Source organism: Amphiura filiformis, chromosome 1 (genome assembly GCF_039555335.1).
Source record: "Amphiura filiformis chromosome 1, Afil_fr2py, whole genome shotgun sequence".
Lineage (NCBI taxonomy): Eukaryota > Metazoa > Echinodermata > Ophiuroidea > Amphilepidida > Amphiuridae > Amphiura > Amphiura filiformis.
Window position 1 is genome coordinate 47,139,939 of NC_092628.1, and position 18,340 is coordinate 47,158,278.

At 35.5% G+C, this 18,340-nt stretch overlaps 1 protein-coding gene across 3 annotated transcripts in view; it reads right to left on the bottom strand.

The window, feature by feature from the left end:
- LOC140147991 (neuronal acetylcholine receptor subunit alpha-10-like) overlaps positions 1-18,340 on the bottom strand; it is an 82,341-nt gene that overhangs the window by 8,462 nt on the left and 55,539 nt on the right. For all 3 annotated transcript variants that reach the window (XM_072169831.1, XM_072169823.1, XM_072169816.1), the window contains 2 exons: positions 16,056-16,100; positions 6,390-6,499 (listed from right to left, as the gene is read on the bottom strand). In XM_072169831.1, the coding sequence (XP_072025932.1) occupies positions 6,390-6,499; positions 16,056-16,100 (155 nt within the window). The remainder of the gene's footprint in view (positions 1-6,389; positions 6,500-16,055; positions 16,101-18,340) is intronic.

Genomic DNA, 18,340 nt, shown 5'->3' on the forward strand with positions numbered 1-18,340 from the left:
ACTTTGTTACAGACAAAAACGGTCTAAGTGAACCTCGCTATATGTTTGTATATGGTCTCTCAGTCAAGTCCTATAATTTGCTCAATGGGCTGATAGTCTTCAGATTTTTAAAGTAAAAACTTGGGGTCTAAGGATGCTCAGAAAAGTAAACTGTGTTTGCGCAGTATCGGGATATGAAATAGAAATACGAAATAAAAACAATTTTTAACTTTTTTATGTTACTGTTAGTTGATCTAAATTCCCATCATCTGTGTGGATATTGGCACTGAGCTATCTTAAGCTTTGCATTATGTAAAACTAAACATACAAATGTATTAAATGCCAATCTGTGTACATTAACTGAAATTCTTAGCTTTGATTTTAGGTTTGGAGTGTTTTGTTGCTCGAGAAATTGTACAAAATAATGCACTAGTACTGAGATGTTGATTCGGGGTTAGTATATCAGACGCATCAACATCTCAGTATAAGTGAATTTGTACAATTTCACTCCCAACAAGTGATACGCGTTTATTAACCTATAATCATTGATAAGTCTTTTCTCTTTTCCTGAAATATTTAGTAACTATCACAGAGAAGAAACTTTGTACCAGGTAACGTGGATGATATATGGATCAAATCACGACAGTCTAAAGCTGAATTTATACTCGATCGCCGAGCGATTGCGATTAAACGCTTTTGGAAAGCGATGGACAATCGCCGAATTTTGCGATGCATCACTCGTCGCTTTTGCATTTATACTTATCACGGCGATAGCGATTGCAGACGATAATTAAAATATTCTAAATGCCACAAAATACATTTTTAAAACATCAGTTGCTGTCAATAATTATTGTTTTGAATTAATTCATCACCAAAAATTAATATTCGAGAAAGGTAAATTAATTAGCAAAATAATAAATCCAGTTGGTCGTATATGATTTGTTGACGCATTCACGTGTCAAGCGATATCGCTGGGAAGTTGAGATTTCTTCAACTTGCAAAAGCGATGTCGTTTTTGCCTCAGCGATTTGAATCGATTGATAGGCTTGACGCTCTGGAAATGTAAGTAAACACTGAGCATGCGTGAGAATCGCTTTTCTGCAAAAGCGATCGAGTATAAATTCAGCTTAAGTTAACGGAAGATGAGATCACTCTCTAGAATGATAATAAATTATGTACTTGTAAGTGTAAAACATTTATCAGTATTATTCTCTTAGAATATTATCTTAGACTTGAATCACCAATTCGTTTCATATTGGCAGATGCTTGAAGAGAATCTGCGTACGAAATAAATGGCTATTCCCTGTATATATTCGAGGTGCCAAATTTTTTACAATTGGAGAAAATCTGCATTAGAAAGTTAAGTTTAATCCGATGTATTAACAATCAGGGCTTCAAATGGTGCCAATGACTAAAGCAGATGGACGAAAGATCACTTCGATCTACCAAAGTGACAACACTAGCTTAATTAGTTTGCTAGCAGAACCATTCAAATGCGTAAATACAAGTGCCTTCAAACATGAAAGTATTTCGGATAGTATTTCAACTATTGGCAGATCCCCTCTCGTATGAAATTGCACTCTTTGTTACAGAACAAAAAGGTCCAGGTGAACCTCGCTATATAAATGTTTGTACTATACTTTCACAGTCAAATCCTATGTTTTGCTCAATAGGCTGATGGTCGTCAGATTCGTTAAATAAAAGCTGGGCTCTAAGGTTGCTCAGGAAAAGTAAACTGTGTTTCGCAATGGCGCAGTATCGGGAATATGAAATACATAACGGGATAAAAACTATGTAAACTGTTTTATGTTCCTGTTAGTTGATCTACATTACCATTTATTATCTCCCTCTGTCTGGAGACTGACATTGAGCCTAAAGCACTGCATTATGTAAAGCCAAAGATAAAAAATGTGTTAAATGCCAATTTGGTATACTAACTAAAAATCTTAAGGGTTTTTTTTAGGTTTGCCTTGTTGCCCTATTTCTGTCATTGATGAAAATCACCACAGGCTTTTATTTCAATAATGTGTGTGACTGTATGGAGACACTATTTTGATTCGGATGAGCCAAAACCTAATCAGTTTGCAGTTGTGCAAACAATACAAAATGAGTTGCGTCTATGATGAACTTAGAAAATGAGGTTACCTGAGAATTTGGAATGAGTTAAAAACACAAATCTTCCAGTGATTACAATGCCCCCCTTATGAAAATTAATGTCTCTAATGTGCTGCGTGAAGATAATGTATTTTATATCCATGTTAACCTTCTTTTACTAAACGTTAGTTGCTTAAATAAACATTGATTTCCCGGCAATTATTTTTGTGTGTCGAGGGAATTTGATGATTGTTCTCTAGTTGCACTCCATGCTCCATGTGCACTAGACCTTTGGAGTGATGATGAATAATCGGTGTGTTAAAGGTGGTGTGTATTTAGACAACCTAAAATTTTTGCAATCAGGGATATATGGTAAAGCATTGTTTATATTGGTAAAGCACTTGTTGCCGCTTGTTTTACATAGAAAGAGAGTCCTTGTTTCTGACTCAGAAAAAAATCACTTATTATAGTGGTACATGTCCCAAGATCAACGAATGTTGACTAAAATAGAATGGTAAACCTAACATTACTGTGCATGTTTCGGAGTGAGTTGATCAATGATCATAGGCTAGAATAAGTATTAAATACAAAGATTGATCTTAAATCAATGGAAAGTATTTTATATTTTCCTGAAGTATTTAGTAACCATAGGCGTAGATCCCCCCCCCCCCAATGTTGACGCCTGTATGTGGGTTTCTAGTTTAATTTAGTCATTTTATCCCCAAAAGTACCAATTTTTTCGCGCTTCGCGCGAATTTATTCCGCTTTCACAACATATTTAACCAGTTTAGCTTCAATATGATACAATTTTTGTACCATTCTGTCGCCAAAAGGTGCTGGATTCAATATACTATAATTTTTTCCAACATCATCCACCCTCCCTATCAAAAATAAATGTTCGCCACTGTTAGTAACTTTCACAAAAAAGAAACTTTAATTTAAAGTAAGATGAGATCACTTTCAAGAATGATTTTTAATTATGTACCTATTTATAGGTAATTAATTCTCTTAGACTTGAATCACAAATTCGTTTCAAATTGGCAAATGCTTGAAGAAAATCTGCGTAAGAAATAAATGCCATTCCCTGTAGATTTGAGGTGCTAAATCTGTAACAATTTGATAAAATCTGCATTAGAAAGTTTAATCCGATGTATTAACAATCTGGATTTCGAAATGGTGCCAATGACTAAAGCAGATGAACGAAGGATCAGTTCGATCTATCACAGTGACAACACCAGTTCAATTACTTTGCTAGCAACACTAAGCTGCCTTGGCCTCAAATGAGTCATTTTAATTAATTATCACCAAAAAAGGTATTGAAATAGCTTTCGTGGTGATGTTTTGATAACTCTTTGGGCTGAGAATAGTTGTGAAACCCGTTACGGCTAGTGTTTATAGTGGGCAAGTTTCCGGACAATTTCTGATTGGATAGAATGTATACACCGATGTACCGTACATCTGTTCCCACTATAAACGCGCTGGCTGATTGTGGCTTTTAGTATAGAATATATAAAAATACCTAGTCATTTATAAATGATCAACATCTATCAGTACTAATTGACTATGTCACCTATTACTCTGACAAGAAAAGTCTAATCATATTAATGATCCCGAATCCTATTCAAAAAATTAACAGTTAAATGGACAGTGTGCATTAACGTTGAGAGACAAAACTCATGAGCACCAGGCCGGATTGGAACCGGCGATCTTCGGATCACTATAGACATTATGCTTTAATCACTAAAATACAAGTACTGCGTGAAAATTGAGTTTAGATGGGTGTTTATTTATTGGCTCTTTTCGGTTACTCAGACAATTTGCGCCACTTTCCAATAATTCAGTTATCATAATTATTCAATACCGAAGATGAGGCAGATCAATATACTCAGGGAAGAAAGCTGAGAGAGCGAGTATGGACTTGAGCACATCAAGTCGTCTGTGAGCGACCGGGGCTCGGACCTGGGACCTCAGTGGTGGTGCAACGCGAGGACAGAACCACTATCTCGCTCCCTCTTTGGCTCAAATATCCCCTTTTGCATTTGAGCAGCCCTTAGAAACGATATTCATCGATAAAAGTATGCCCCAAAACAATTACTTCAGCTGTGCATGAAATACAAACACCCATGCCATGACTTCAGAGGGCAAACGCGTATTCACGTGCCTTCAAACAAGAAAGTATTTCAGAAAGTGGTAGAATAGGAAAAGGCCTATGGGATACAAAGTAAAACTAATTAAACTGTTATAGGCTCCTGTTAGTTGATCTTCATGTATCATTTTGTTGGCATACATCATTGTACTGCTGTTTATTAAGAGGTAATTGAACAGAAAGTCTTGCATTATCAGATTATGTAAAACCATAGACAGACATGTGTTACATGCCAATTTGAGTAGATTACCTGAAAATCTTAGCTGTGATTTCGGGTTTGGCTTGATGCTCAATTTAGGAGGCATATTTGCAACATTTGTGTGAAAAAACTACTTTGAGTCTTAGGGACGCACTACTTAATATCAAGTGCTAGATAGTTTTGTTCTTAATTTTGCTTCGCCATTTGAGCAAAAAAATTACTCCACCTCAGACCACAAAAAATTATCCACCTCAGACCAGAAAAAAATTATTCGGTGTTAAGGGTGAACAAAAAATGTTCATAGTCAGTGAAGAAAAAGTAACCTCATATTTGATTAGTTTAGCTTTCAAATTGCATTTGTTTGTGAAAGGTATTCTGTGAGCGAAAACACTTGATTTCATAGATCCCCCAATTTCAAATGGGAGCCATACGTGGGGAGGGATGTGGGGATGTTTTGGTTTTTTTTGGTGAAAAATCATTACACATGAGTCCATGTTTTGAAGAAAATAATCACAAGACATGGAGCTCATTTGAACATTTTCAAGTTAACCTGCTACGCGCATAAAAACTCACCATGTGAACTCATTGTTCACAGAACGCAAAATTTTGGTGTTAAAAACGTAAAAATAGTAAAATATGGACTTATCTTGAACAAAATTTGTTTCACAAAATCTAAAAACAAGTGTTTAGAAATAGATATGGCCTAGAACTTTAAATAAAATTGTCACGACCACAATTATCCAGCTCTCCTCTTGATATCTAATAGTGCGTCCCATATGAACCAAAACTAATCAGTCTGACGAAATAAAACAATACAAAATGTTTTGCACCTATAATGAAATTTGAAATTGAGGTTACCTGCGTTAAAAAAACAAATTTTCAAGTGATTACAATGCCTCCCTTAGGGTAACGAACGTCTCGAATGTGCTGGGCGAAGATAATGTGTTTTAACCGTGTCAACTTTCTTGCGGGCTGAATGTGATTTGCTTAAATAAACATCAATATTTAATTTTCTACTTATGTTTGTTCTTTAGTTGTATATACTTTACCTGTGTAAAGTTGCTGTGCAGTTACCCAAAAAAATGTTAGAATAAAGGAAAATATGTTACTTTCCTGTGATTTTGTTGGATTAAGGTTAGGATTACGGTGGTACTTTACCCCTTGATAGATTTGGTGACTAATTTTGCATTTTTCTCAAAAACTAATACACACCGGTAATAAAAGTTATGTATATTATAGGGGCAAGAAGTCCAATTACTGAAATTTCAGTGATTCAAGACAAGTGGTTCATTATATATGCTAAGAAATGAGGTACATTCTAGCGGCGCCTTTTTTCTTATAATAAATAACTTACCGCTTGTCTTTAGTCACTGAAATTCCAGTGTAGTAACTGGATTCCTTTCCCCTATAATATACATAACTTTTTTTACCAGTGTGTTATTAGTTTATGGGAAAAATGCAAAAATAGTCAAGATTTATCAAGAAGGTGTAGTACCACCTTAACGCACTTGTTGCCTGTGGTGTTACATAAGAAAGATATTCTTTGTCGGCCTCTATTCTTTTAATACGGACATGTTTCTGACTCAGAAACATGACCGTAACAAACCAGAGAAGAGCAAAATAATCTTTTCCTAGTGTTACAGATCCCACGGTCACTAAAGGTTGGCTGAAAGAGAGTGGTAACCTAATACAGCAAGCTCCAAATTCTCGTAGACAGTCGTACATACAAATGATCCAATAACATTTTCACTTGCTTTAACCTCTCTTACACGGGACAGATGTGACTTTAAGTATGCAAGGATCATTCTAGACATAAACATGGATGTGTATTACAATATATTTTCATGAATTCCGGTTTATGTATTTCATTTCCTTCTAGAGTGACGGTATTATGTCACAAAACACTATGTAAACCATAATTTTGAATACATTGTATCTGACACATGGCATCTAATAAGATATGGTACTTACTTTCCTTCCAATGTGATGTCTGGTTTCCAGATGAGATCCACAGGAAGATGAATAAACTCTATACCACCAAAGTCACTGGCATTCCATCTCAAAAATTCATCTGTCCAAGTCTGTAATAGAAACAAATTAACAAAGCGACTTAATGGTTAATAGATCCATATTACTTTTGTTTAATTGTCGTGTTATCAGGGTACGATTTTCAGAAGCAGCTTCATCAAATAAATTGGGTGTTATAAGTTCACTCCTTGCTTTTTGAAGGAATATAATTTTTCGCTTGAATAATAATACCTTAACCATAGTCCTATGAAAATGCGCTTTTTATGGGCGTAGATTTGCTTTAAAAGAGGGAGCGGGTGAAAGTTAGATCGTGCATTTATTTAGTGGCATGGGGTTTAGAGGCTCCCTTAAGAGGCTGTGCAATAGTTAATTTGTACCCACGGGTTGGTAAATTATCGAAATAAATGCTTCTGCCAAAATTCGCTTGCGAACCCACCCCCTCCCTTTTACATGCAGTAATTCACTTTCATATCGCTTCATTTTGAATACTAATACTAATTGAAAATTCAAGTCGTAAGAACAGGAAATAGTTCTGCTTTTTGGAAATAAAATCCTCTTTTCATTTCCATGCCAAATAACATCTGTCCGTGTCAATATTAGAAACAAACGAAGAAGTCACATAGATACAGTTGACTAATACTAGATTGTAATTGATAATGACAGTATGCATCATTATTTTCGATCATTTAAAGATACATTGTGCCTTGTTTAAACCAAATGAACAAAATTATTGAAATTCTTGAGAAACTTCATGAAATTCCATTCATTGTATATAAGCCAGTGATACGGCTCAAGCGAAGTCGGCAAGTAAGTCGGTGTTATTCTGGTAATTAATAGTACCCCCTTCAAGATGACAAGTATTATTGTGAATTCCCAATTTGACATAATTCATTCAAAAACAAATGCGAATTCCTAAAGGAAACAGGTAAAAAGTATTATTTCTTGAACAGAGCTTGCTTTTTGGGAGGGTATTCCCACTACTAAATGATGACTTTTCTTCAGAAATCATACTTCTGAAAAGGCAGGTGTTTTTAATTCCCATGCCTCCTTTTGAAGGCGTCTGATAGCGTAATAATCGATTTCGCGTCGATATTCCGTCCTCTTCCGATTTATTGTAATAAGATACTCTTCCGAAATATATATTTTCCGGTTTTAGGAAAATGATTTAGCTACTTTATTTCTCTTTACAATGACACCACATTTGAAACAATCAACTTTGTCACACCTGAGTACACGTTTTGTGAATGTAGTGGGATCTCAAACCGAATGTGACAAATTGACCATCATTCTGTGCAGCAAGCTGCAATCTCATATCTTCAAAATCTGGGACCTAATGCAATCCTCCAAGATGACAACGCTTGCCCCACAGAGCCAGGGTAGTCAACGACTACCTACAGAACATGGGAGCAGAGATAATGGAATGGTCTGCCATCAGCCCAGACCGCAATCCGATTGCACACTTGTGAGACGAACTTGGTCGTTCTTTGCATGCCAGAGTAGCCAATGCAACCACATTGAATGACTGTGACGAATCCTGGTTGAAGAATGGAATGCCATTCCACAGCAACATGTGACCAGGCTGATGAACAGCATCAGGTGGAGTTGCCTGGCTGTTGTGGCTGCTTATAGTTCCACTCGCTTTTTGAGGTGTAGTGACTAGTGTTGTTTGAGCACAGATAATGACCAATAATTTGGCACATTTTGTTTGAGACCCCACTACATTCATAAAACGTGTACTCAGCCGTGCAAAAGGTGATTGTTTCAAATGTGGTGCCATTGTAAAGGGAAATATTGAGACTATCCATTGATATGCTATGCAACACGATATGAACATGTCACAAATAATCTAAGATGTAGATGCTTGAAAAAAAACTTTCCAAACATTTGTTGAGGAGTTTATTTCTTTGCAGTCTTATGTTTTAAAACATCATTGATACAGAATTTTGCATATTCATATTATTATGCTAACAAAACATCTTTGATAATCGTATAAGTATTTCAAGATTTACACGTCTAATCTGATTTGAGTCAAACGATTGTTTGCCTATATTTTTTAATCAAAATAATTATCTATAACTCACTTTTTAAAAAAAACCAATCAATGTGCAAAAACTTTCTATTTTAAACATAATGCGACAAAATCTTATTGACATTAGATAAACTACCCATGGCATGTACAAATTTTCTCGCAACGTAATTTATTTAGTCGCCAAAATATTTTATTCTGCTTGTAATATGTGTATGCGTCGCTGTCAAGAAAATACAAAGACTTTACAATACTGCATTTGTATTGTCCTAGGGCATGGTGTCTCATGATGTATAAAAAGCAGGATATATCCTATAAAAAGTGCTTTGTTATGGCAGATATGGAATATAAAAACTGGGGGGCTTTAAGTCTAGATTCAGTTTCCTTTTTAAGTCGAGTGGAAATAAAATACTCATCACATCACTTGAAACCATTCTTAAAGCAACGAAACCCAATAAAGTTTTGTGATTTTCCCGCTTTTTATTTAGATAGCTGATATTCCTTCCAAATCCTGTAAATCCTGTACCTTCTGTGCATGCCTGAGTGACTATACATGTCAGTCATATCCCACAAACTCGATTTCATAACTTTTTTTCGGAAATTTGCTTGGAAAATGAATGATAAAAGAAATCGTTCCGTAATTAGGCTAAGTTGCGAAAGGAAATAAAAACCTGCTTCAGGGATTCCATATAACCCAGCGGCTGGATAAAATAAGTTTTATGTTCATAACATGACATATTAAGAACAAATGGGGTTTCAGATAATTCGGTATAAGGCAGGGCTGAGTCCCTCTTTGCAGGGTTGTAATTAAAGTACAGAATGTTTAAATTAGAAGTTACCTATATGGAGAAGTAGTAGTATTTGAATGTACAAAGTCACTTTTGCATTTCCACCAATTTTCATCCTATTTAGCAATGCATTGGAATGTGAATAAATGAGTAGTACTGTATTTCAGTTAATCTGCAGAGATTGAACCTCGCGGTGATTATGCTTGAGTTAACATATTATTACAATTTTTTTTTGTTATTTGCTATACGAGAAACATGTAATGCGATCATGCAAAATCAGTCGGAACTCGGAAATACTAAATTTTCAGTTTCTAATAGGATAGTAAAAAGCATTCACAAATCTGGATTTTTCAGAAAAAAAACATTGAGAATATACACAAATATATTAAAATTGAACGACCAGTTCCAAAGATATGAGCAATTAAAGAGTTTCCAAAACAACAGGAAACAAAAGGAAATATTTCCTTTGTATGGCTGTATCTCAAAATCAATATTACCGAGTTCCGACTGATTTTGCTTGATCGCCTCACAAATGATAATACGTTATTGTATTCAGTAATACTTTTTAACAACTCGTATAGCACCACTTACGTATTCATGTAGTATGGCTGCTTGTTCCCAATGCTTGTTAAGTTGGAGAGTGATATGTTTAAAAGTAGGCTAATTAATAACAGAAAAGTGTAATTGGGACAGAAAAACGTTTTGGTTTCATACTTTACTATAGTAAGATATTTGCTTAATTATTATATTCTTGCTTCGGATTGCATTTTTGCTTGCTGGAGTGCAACCCATAGGATGTCTCGTAATATAACCTGTTTCATTAAAGATTCAAGTTTTGTTAACTTATACAATCAGTGTATTTTGTTGTGCATTCTGAAGTGGTTAAATGTGTTTTGGGCCCTGGGTCGTTGCGATCTATAACAAGAGCCGATTGTTCTCTACTTTATATCAATCATTGTTACTTTAAGAATTATTATTAAATCACCATATTATCCGAGGGCTTGAAAATCATACCCAGACTTCTTTTTATATTATGATTAAAAGCAAAGATGTTTTAGAATGTAATGCTTCAGTCGTCTTTACATTATGCTGGGTATAGTCAGACGTTTTAAAGATAAGAGGTATATACCCTTGCAAAGTGACGTAATAAATCGGATTAACTACCATAGCAATAGGTGAAAACTATTTTGAATATATCCCGCTGCACTACAAGCAGGTTGCACTCATCACCTGTGTATGTCTGCAATCAAAGATTGAACACAATACCGGTCTTTTCAAAGATACTAATAGTACAAGTGCGAGTGATCAGCATGATATGGTTCAATGCAGAGGTACCGCGTGAACGTACTAGTGCAGCGCGGTATATTCAAAAATTATTTCCACATATTGCTATGATAGTTAATCCGATTATTACATAACTTCGCCAGCGTATTGGTCTGAATTTATTCGAATGCGTTCATACAAATGACACCAAAAGCGGACTTGAGTCGAATTATGTCGCAAGATGTATTATTGTGAGTTTCGACAAGTTGGCACGGAATTTCCGCTTTACGCGTCGCACGCGTAAGCCCATGCTTAATTTCACCTGTTTTTTGGATACTTAGTTGCCTCACATTAGTTACACTGCAAAAACAGTGTTTAGAAATTAAACACTTTTCTAAACACAATTTGGTCTTCACTTTGTAAACACGTTTAGAAGCTAAACATCATGTGCTAAATTTCTGAATATTTGTCAGTGATGGTGTTCAATTTCTAAACAGCTGACATCCATAACCTAAGCGTTTCTAAACATAAACTTGACACTGTTTTTGCTTGCAGTGTACTACATATTGTGCTGGACCATTTTGGAAAACCTATCAGTCACATAAGATACTTCATATTGTCCTTATATACTCCTATCATGCCATGTATTTTCTCCATCGATTAAAACAGAATCAACTCTGAGACTTTCTTTCAATGTGCGCTCCGTCATTCGGTAAATCGCAATCCTCTCATTATTCCATTCACCTTTTTTGGAAAAAATAGTGTTAATTCATTGGTGACGTTTTGCTTTTAACGAATGCTCGTGGGTTATTATATGCATAATAGGATAATGCAAAAGTTTTGAGTACAATATTACTCAACAATTAATTACTTTACTCTCGACTATTATTGCTGAAAAAATGCACACATTACGAAATCTCTTTCTAGTTATACATTAATTAGCAAAAACCAAACCGATCGTTTTAACGACATTCTGGGGCGAAACAAATGGAATGTACTGAAAATTGCATGTACTCACTCTGGGCTAATTTGCTTTAATATCTTAACGGTGTTTTTTTTTCAGTGCTAAACATTGTATGTTGTTATCTCGTCAACCTTGAGATGTGTTCGTGAACTGACCTCGAAAACTTGACTAGAATAGTGTATTAGGATTGACACTCCACTAATCTAATCAAATCAAATCAACCATCTGAAAGCACCATCTGAAAGCACTGCTACCAAAGCCATTTGTAGTCAGAAGAGCTACACGCTCCATCTTTACTAGTTTCTAGAGCTATCTTCTGGCGGGACCTTCATTCACGCTACAGTTCACGTTTGGAATAGCCTACTAGATGGAGTAGTTGGAGACATATCTGACAACGGCGCATCATCCTTCAAGTGCAGAGTACATAAGCATCTTATTTCTTGTGTCTGATTCTTTACTGTACCCCTTCACTCTTGTTGTCCCTAAGCTGCGATGAACCACTGATTGGGTCATGTTGTTGTTTTATAGTGCCTAGGTGCCTATATAAGTTCTTGACCTGTGTCACTCCTCATGGGCTATTGTTCACTATAACATTTTATAAAAACCACACAATATCAACGACCTCATGGGTCAAAACAATGGGTATTTATTCCCGATATAGGCTTATTCCACACACCCACAATAGAAGGAGCAAATCAAAATGGGAATTCCTGTTGGAATTTTAAAATGCATATGTACCCACCCTATGTGACAGACAATTTATTGATAAAAGAAATCTATACATTTATATCAATTTGCAAAATGGTTACAACGACAAATTCAAACCAAAGAGAAGCCAATTCTACTTTTGTTGCTCACTGGTGTCATCTTTCTTAATAATTTAACTGGGCCATGCTTATTATATTACGTATTTTGTTTCCGGTAGCAATGGGACAAATCAATGATTGGTATTGGGCCATCATAACGCTATACGCTGAAATTAAAATAAAAAAATCATTCCCTATTTTATTTCGATAATTTGATATGTTGACATAAATGGGCTATGACGAGCATCAACATGTGGATTAAACTTCATGTGCACACGTATTTAGTTTCCTGAAGCAACGGGACAAATCACTGATTGGTATTGGGACGTTCTATTCGTCGAATTTAAAAAAATATCATTCGCCATATTACTTCGATAATTTGATATGTTGACATAAATAGGTTATGACGAGAAACAAAAAGTGGATTAAAGTTCACGTGCACAACGTATTTTTGTTTCCTATAGCAACAGGGCAAATCAATGTTTGGTATTGGGCCGTCATAAACGCTAACAAATTGGTAATCTGCCATTACACTCGGCATTTGCTTTGAAATTTTGATATGTTGACATAAACGAGAAACAAAATATGTATCAAAGTACATATTTAGCAACCTTGCAAATTTGACCTTTTAAAATGAAGACTGATAGGCAACGGGGTAATTCACTGCCTGGTATTGGGCCGTCATAAACGCTAACATTTTGCAATCATTCTGTCATTTTACCCGGTATTTACTTTGAAATTTTGATATGTTATGTGCTATGACGAGAATCAAAATATGGATTAAAGTTCATATTTTCAACAATAGTAATAACCTTGCAAATATTACCTTTCAAAATGAAGACTGATAGGCAACGGGATAAATCAATGCTTGGTATTGGCCCGTCATAAATGCTAACATTTTGTAATCATTCTGTTATTTTACTTGGCATTTGCTTTGAAATTTTGATGTGTTGACATAAATGTGCTATGACGAGAAACAAAATATGGATTAAAGTTCAGATTTTCAACAATAGTAATAACCTTGCAAATTTGACCTTTCAAAATGAAGACTGATAGGCAATGGGGTAAATCAATGCTTGGTATTGGCCCGTCATAAACGCTAACATTTTGTAATCATTCTGTTATTTTACTTGGCATTTACTTTGAAATTTTGATGTGTTGACATAAATATGCTATGACGAGAAACAAAATATGGATTAAAGTTCATATTTTCAACAATGGTAATAACCTTGCAAATTTTACCTTTCAAAATGAAGACTGATAGGCAATGGGGTAAATCAATGCTTGGTATTGGCCCGTCATAAACGCTAACATTGTGCAATCATTCTGTCATTACTCGGCATTTACTTGTGAAATTTTGATATGTTGACATAAATGTGCTATGACGAGAAACAAAATATGGATCAAAGTACACTCTAAATTACAGAGATTTAAATTCAAATCCAAAAGACTTACTTTCAAAACTTTCAGAGACTGTAGTTAGGGACCAATCAATATAGGATTAAAATAGGTCTTTACAAAGTTTTATAAATTTCAGTCCCACAGGGATTTAAAAAATAAAACTTTCAGATTTAAAGTTTAAATCTAAAAAGAGCAAATGTTAATACTTCAAAGACTTACTTTCAAGTCTAAAAGATTTAATTTTTAAATCCAAGGCGGACTGTAATTGGTGACAAAACCTTTGGATTAAAAAATAAGACTATCCTTAGACTTAAAATTTCAAATCCTTGGAAGATTGAAAATGCAAGTCCATTGGATTTAATATTCAAGTCCTTTAAGATTTACTTTTAAGCATATCTGGGATTTATTTCAAAATAATATAAATCTTTATGGGGATTTAAATATCGATATCAAATACAAGTCTGTGTGACTTCTTATCAAGCAATACGTCTATTCACGGCAGTAATACCAAGTCAGGACTACTTCTTTCATAAAGTTCAAGCAATAGTCTGCAGTGCCACTGCAGTGGCCGAGTGTGGTCCTTCATGGAAATAAGCTTACCCATTTATAAATTATATTATGTGTATAGGTAAGCTTATACAGCAGAAGCACAGACTGTACTACCTCGGCGATTGAATATATTAATGTTCACATTGGCCCTTCGTGCACAACAATGTAAGCTTTTTCATGGAAGTTTTAGTCACTGACATTGGCAATTACAGCATCTGGGATGCCATTCTGCAAAACAAATTCGTCCATATCACTTCATTCATTCGCTCGCCTCCACACGAAATCGCAAAAGAAAGATGGCGGCTGAGCAGTCCAGGAAAACGTTTCCATTTGATCATGTGCACGCACCATTGCGTTGTGATTGGTTTAATGTTTAAGTCTTTCGAAAGATTAAAAAAAAGATTTTCTTTTTTCCCGATCCCAAAGAAAATTTAAATCAAACCCCGCGTAAAATAAATCTTAAAGACTCAACTAAGATTTAAATTTTAAGTCTTTCTAATTTAGAGTGTACATATTTACAACAATGGCAGCAACATTGCAAATTTGACCTTTTAAAATGAAGACTGATAGGCAACGGGGTAAATCACTGCCTGGTATTGGCCCGTTATAAACGCTAACATAGTGCAATCATTCTGACATTTTACTCTGTATTTAATACTTTGAAATATTGATATGTTGACATATTTTCAACAATAGTAGCAACCTTGTAAATTGTATCTTTCGAAATGAAGACTGATATGCATCTCTCTCTTGCTCTCCCCTCTCTACAGCCTGTCTCAAAAAAATTGTGCAAGTGAAAAGCGCCCTCTATGGCAATTAGAAAATACCGCTGTGACAAGATGCTTACATCAACGTCAAGGGCACAGTCTTAGCTCTCAAATACCGTTTATTCTGTTCAATTTGCTCTTTTTAATCTCGAGATATGTTTAGTTAACAACGAAAGGGTAAAATCACAATTGTGCCACTTTTACTAGGGAATATGGCTGTACATGTAAATCAATGATAGCTGATGTTGATGCGTCTAATGCACCCCCCTTCGGGACTCGTGCATTAGACGCATCAGCACCAGCGTGCGTGCATTATTTTGTCTAATTTCATTAATTTGTCTAATTTCATGAACGTGTGCAATATTTGTTTGTCTTTTAACATTTCTTGAATGACAAAGAAAACAGTATTTACCTGATAAAATCATTAACATTCACATGTATTTAATTTTACAGCAGAATGTGAAATATTTATTTATCTTTTGATTTGTCGTAAGTGGAAAAAGATAATCATTATACCTCTATCATGATAAAACACTAAAAACAATTTTGTATTGTTGTGTAATTGATGCATTCTTTTGATTTCACGAAGGAACTCTTGATAAACTTGATGCTATCATTGATTTACATGTACAGCTCTCTTCCCTAGTAAAAGTGGCACAATTCTGATTTTACCCTTTCGTTGTTAAGTAAGCATATCTCAAGATTAAAACAAGCAAATTGAACAGACTAAACGGCATTCGAGAGCTAAGACTATGCCCTTGACGTTGATGTAAGCATTTTGTCACAACGGTATTTTCTAATTGCCACAGAGGGCGCCTTTCACTTGCACAATTGTTTTTGAGACAGGCTGTATAATGTACCTCTAATTCATCTCGTATCTAGACTGTCCTAATTTTAATTACAACAATGCACATAAAACGCAATAAAAGGGATCATTGCGCTTTGTAATAGACAGGCTTTGAGCTCTAATGGCTATTCTGCGAAGAAGTCAGACAAGTCAGAATAGACGGTTTGGCCTCCTGACCAGTAACGTCAATTTACTTACCATTTTTATCCAGACTCCAATGGTAAACTTTTGGTTACGAGTATCCTGTAAACAATAATAAATAAACAAAATAAAAACAACAGTAAAGTAAATGAGCTAATGTTAAAAGTTGTAAAGTTGATGAGTTATGTTCATTTACTTTTTGTTTATTTCAGCAGATAAACCGTTCCTATGTATTTTAGACCAACTATATTCACGACCTCTTCATGTGGTAATCAGAAACAATTCAGGGTTGTCTAAAACAGTAATGGAAAGTAGTTTCTGTTTGAAATATTATCTCATATTAAAATGGTGAAAATATGGTGCAAAAGTGGAACAAATTTGCGACAAGAACGCACAAAATTGCACTTTTTAGGCTATATGGCCAAATATGAAGTTAACTTGGTAAGAAACCCACATAGAGGTGTCAACAATGTGGGCATGATTGTATGGACCGTCTCCCTTTACCATAACATTATTGGGGAGCAGCTAGTTAAGGTGCCTATTACGCTCTCGTGGAAAAATTGAGTTAGCTTGAAATTCCCTTGGACAAGGAACTTACTGCTAATTGTCTCGTTGTAACCCGTACGTAACTCGGGGAGCTGATCCTGGTTGCGATGGCTATTTGTGGAATGTCTAGGGTGTGCGCTCTTGAAGCAGCAAAGTCCCTGAATAGTTGTTAAATGGTTTATGGAATGATGTGGGGCCGTAGTGGTCAGCGACAACCTGTAAAGTGTGCTGAGGCTTGTGGATCAACGTTTAGGCGTTGTGCCTGTGCGTAGCGCACTATAAATCACTGCGCTTTTCTTCTTTTTTTTTTTTCTTTTTTTTTATTGCCTTTGGTGTAAGAAGTCCCGGGTTCAAATCTTCGCATGGGCAAAAATAAAAAAATTTTTATCCGCTCTCCCCGTAGCTCATCTGGAAAAGTCGGAGCAGATGACCCATGATAAAAGACCTCGTTACCGTCGGTTCCAATCAGAGTAATAAGCTACCCTTGCCTGTCCTGTAAAACTGCCCTCGACCGGCTATCTACGGCAATCCACTTCACTAGGTCACTTGTGCATGGACGGAATTTCGTCAGCGTTATCTCAGCTGTTAATGCATACGCTTGACATAAAAACAAAGTATTGGGCGGATTCGCCCTTATCCCCCGGATCTACGTCTATAAATGTAGGGATGTGATATTGATCCGACAATTCTCCTTTAATTTGGTTGATACTACTGAGTAAATTTCAGCAGGAAATACTTGGCGGGAATACATGTAGGGAAAAGTAAACATTGAAAGATACCCTTTAAATCGGTGAAATAGATCATATACCTAACCCGCTGGATCAGAGCTACGACATGTGATATCCGATAGTCACAGTGTGGTTTCAACATGTTCAATATAAATTATAATAAGTCCCCATGGCACTTTACAAGGTCTGAATGTCTCAATGACAAGAAAGCTATTAAGTTGACATTATGAAAACACACTCAGATCGGCTACGTCTGCATGGATTGTCCTATTGCATAACATGCTGTGTATTATGGTGGGTGAACGCGTGTAAAATGGGGGGGGTGGTGGTCGGGTGGGTGGGTAGGTAGTTTTAGTATATGGTGTGAGGGGGTGTGAGAGCAGGGGTGCGTGCATGTTTTTTGTACATATGTGTATGTTAAAATCAATTAGTAATTCAATGATGATGCAGGTAGTGGTAAACCTACGATGTTTTCAAGATTGTCAATATTCATGACAATAGCAATAACAAAATAATAGTAGGATTTTCTTACTTCTAGTCCAATAAACAGTACTCACTGTGGACGTTTCGAAAGATGTCTGGTAGATATCGAAACGTCCACAGTGAGTACTGTTTATTGGACTAGAAGTAAGAAAATCCGACTATTATGTTTCATAACAGTCCTGATGAACATGTTCAGCAAAGCAATAACAAAGTAATAATTCACTGTGGTGCAAATAGTGGTAAACCTACGTTGTTTTCAGGATTGCCAATGTTCTTCACAATAATAATAGCAAAGTAATAATTTAATAGTGAAGCGGGCAGTGATAAACTGCGTTATTTTTAGGATTGTATATTTTTGACAATATAGTGATAACAGAATAATAATTCAACGATGATGCAGGTAGTTGTAAACCTGCTTTGTTTTCAGGATTGTCAATATTCTTGATAATAGTAATATCAGGGTAATAAGTCAATGGTGATCCAAGTACTGGTAAACCTATGTTGTTCTCAGGATTGTTAATATTCTTGACAATAGTAAAAACAAAGTAACAATTCAATGGTGATGTAGGTAGTGGTAAACTTACG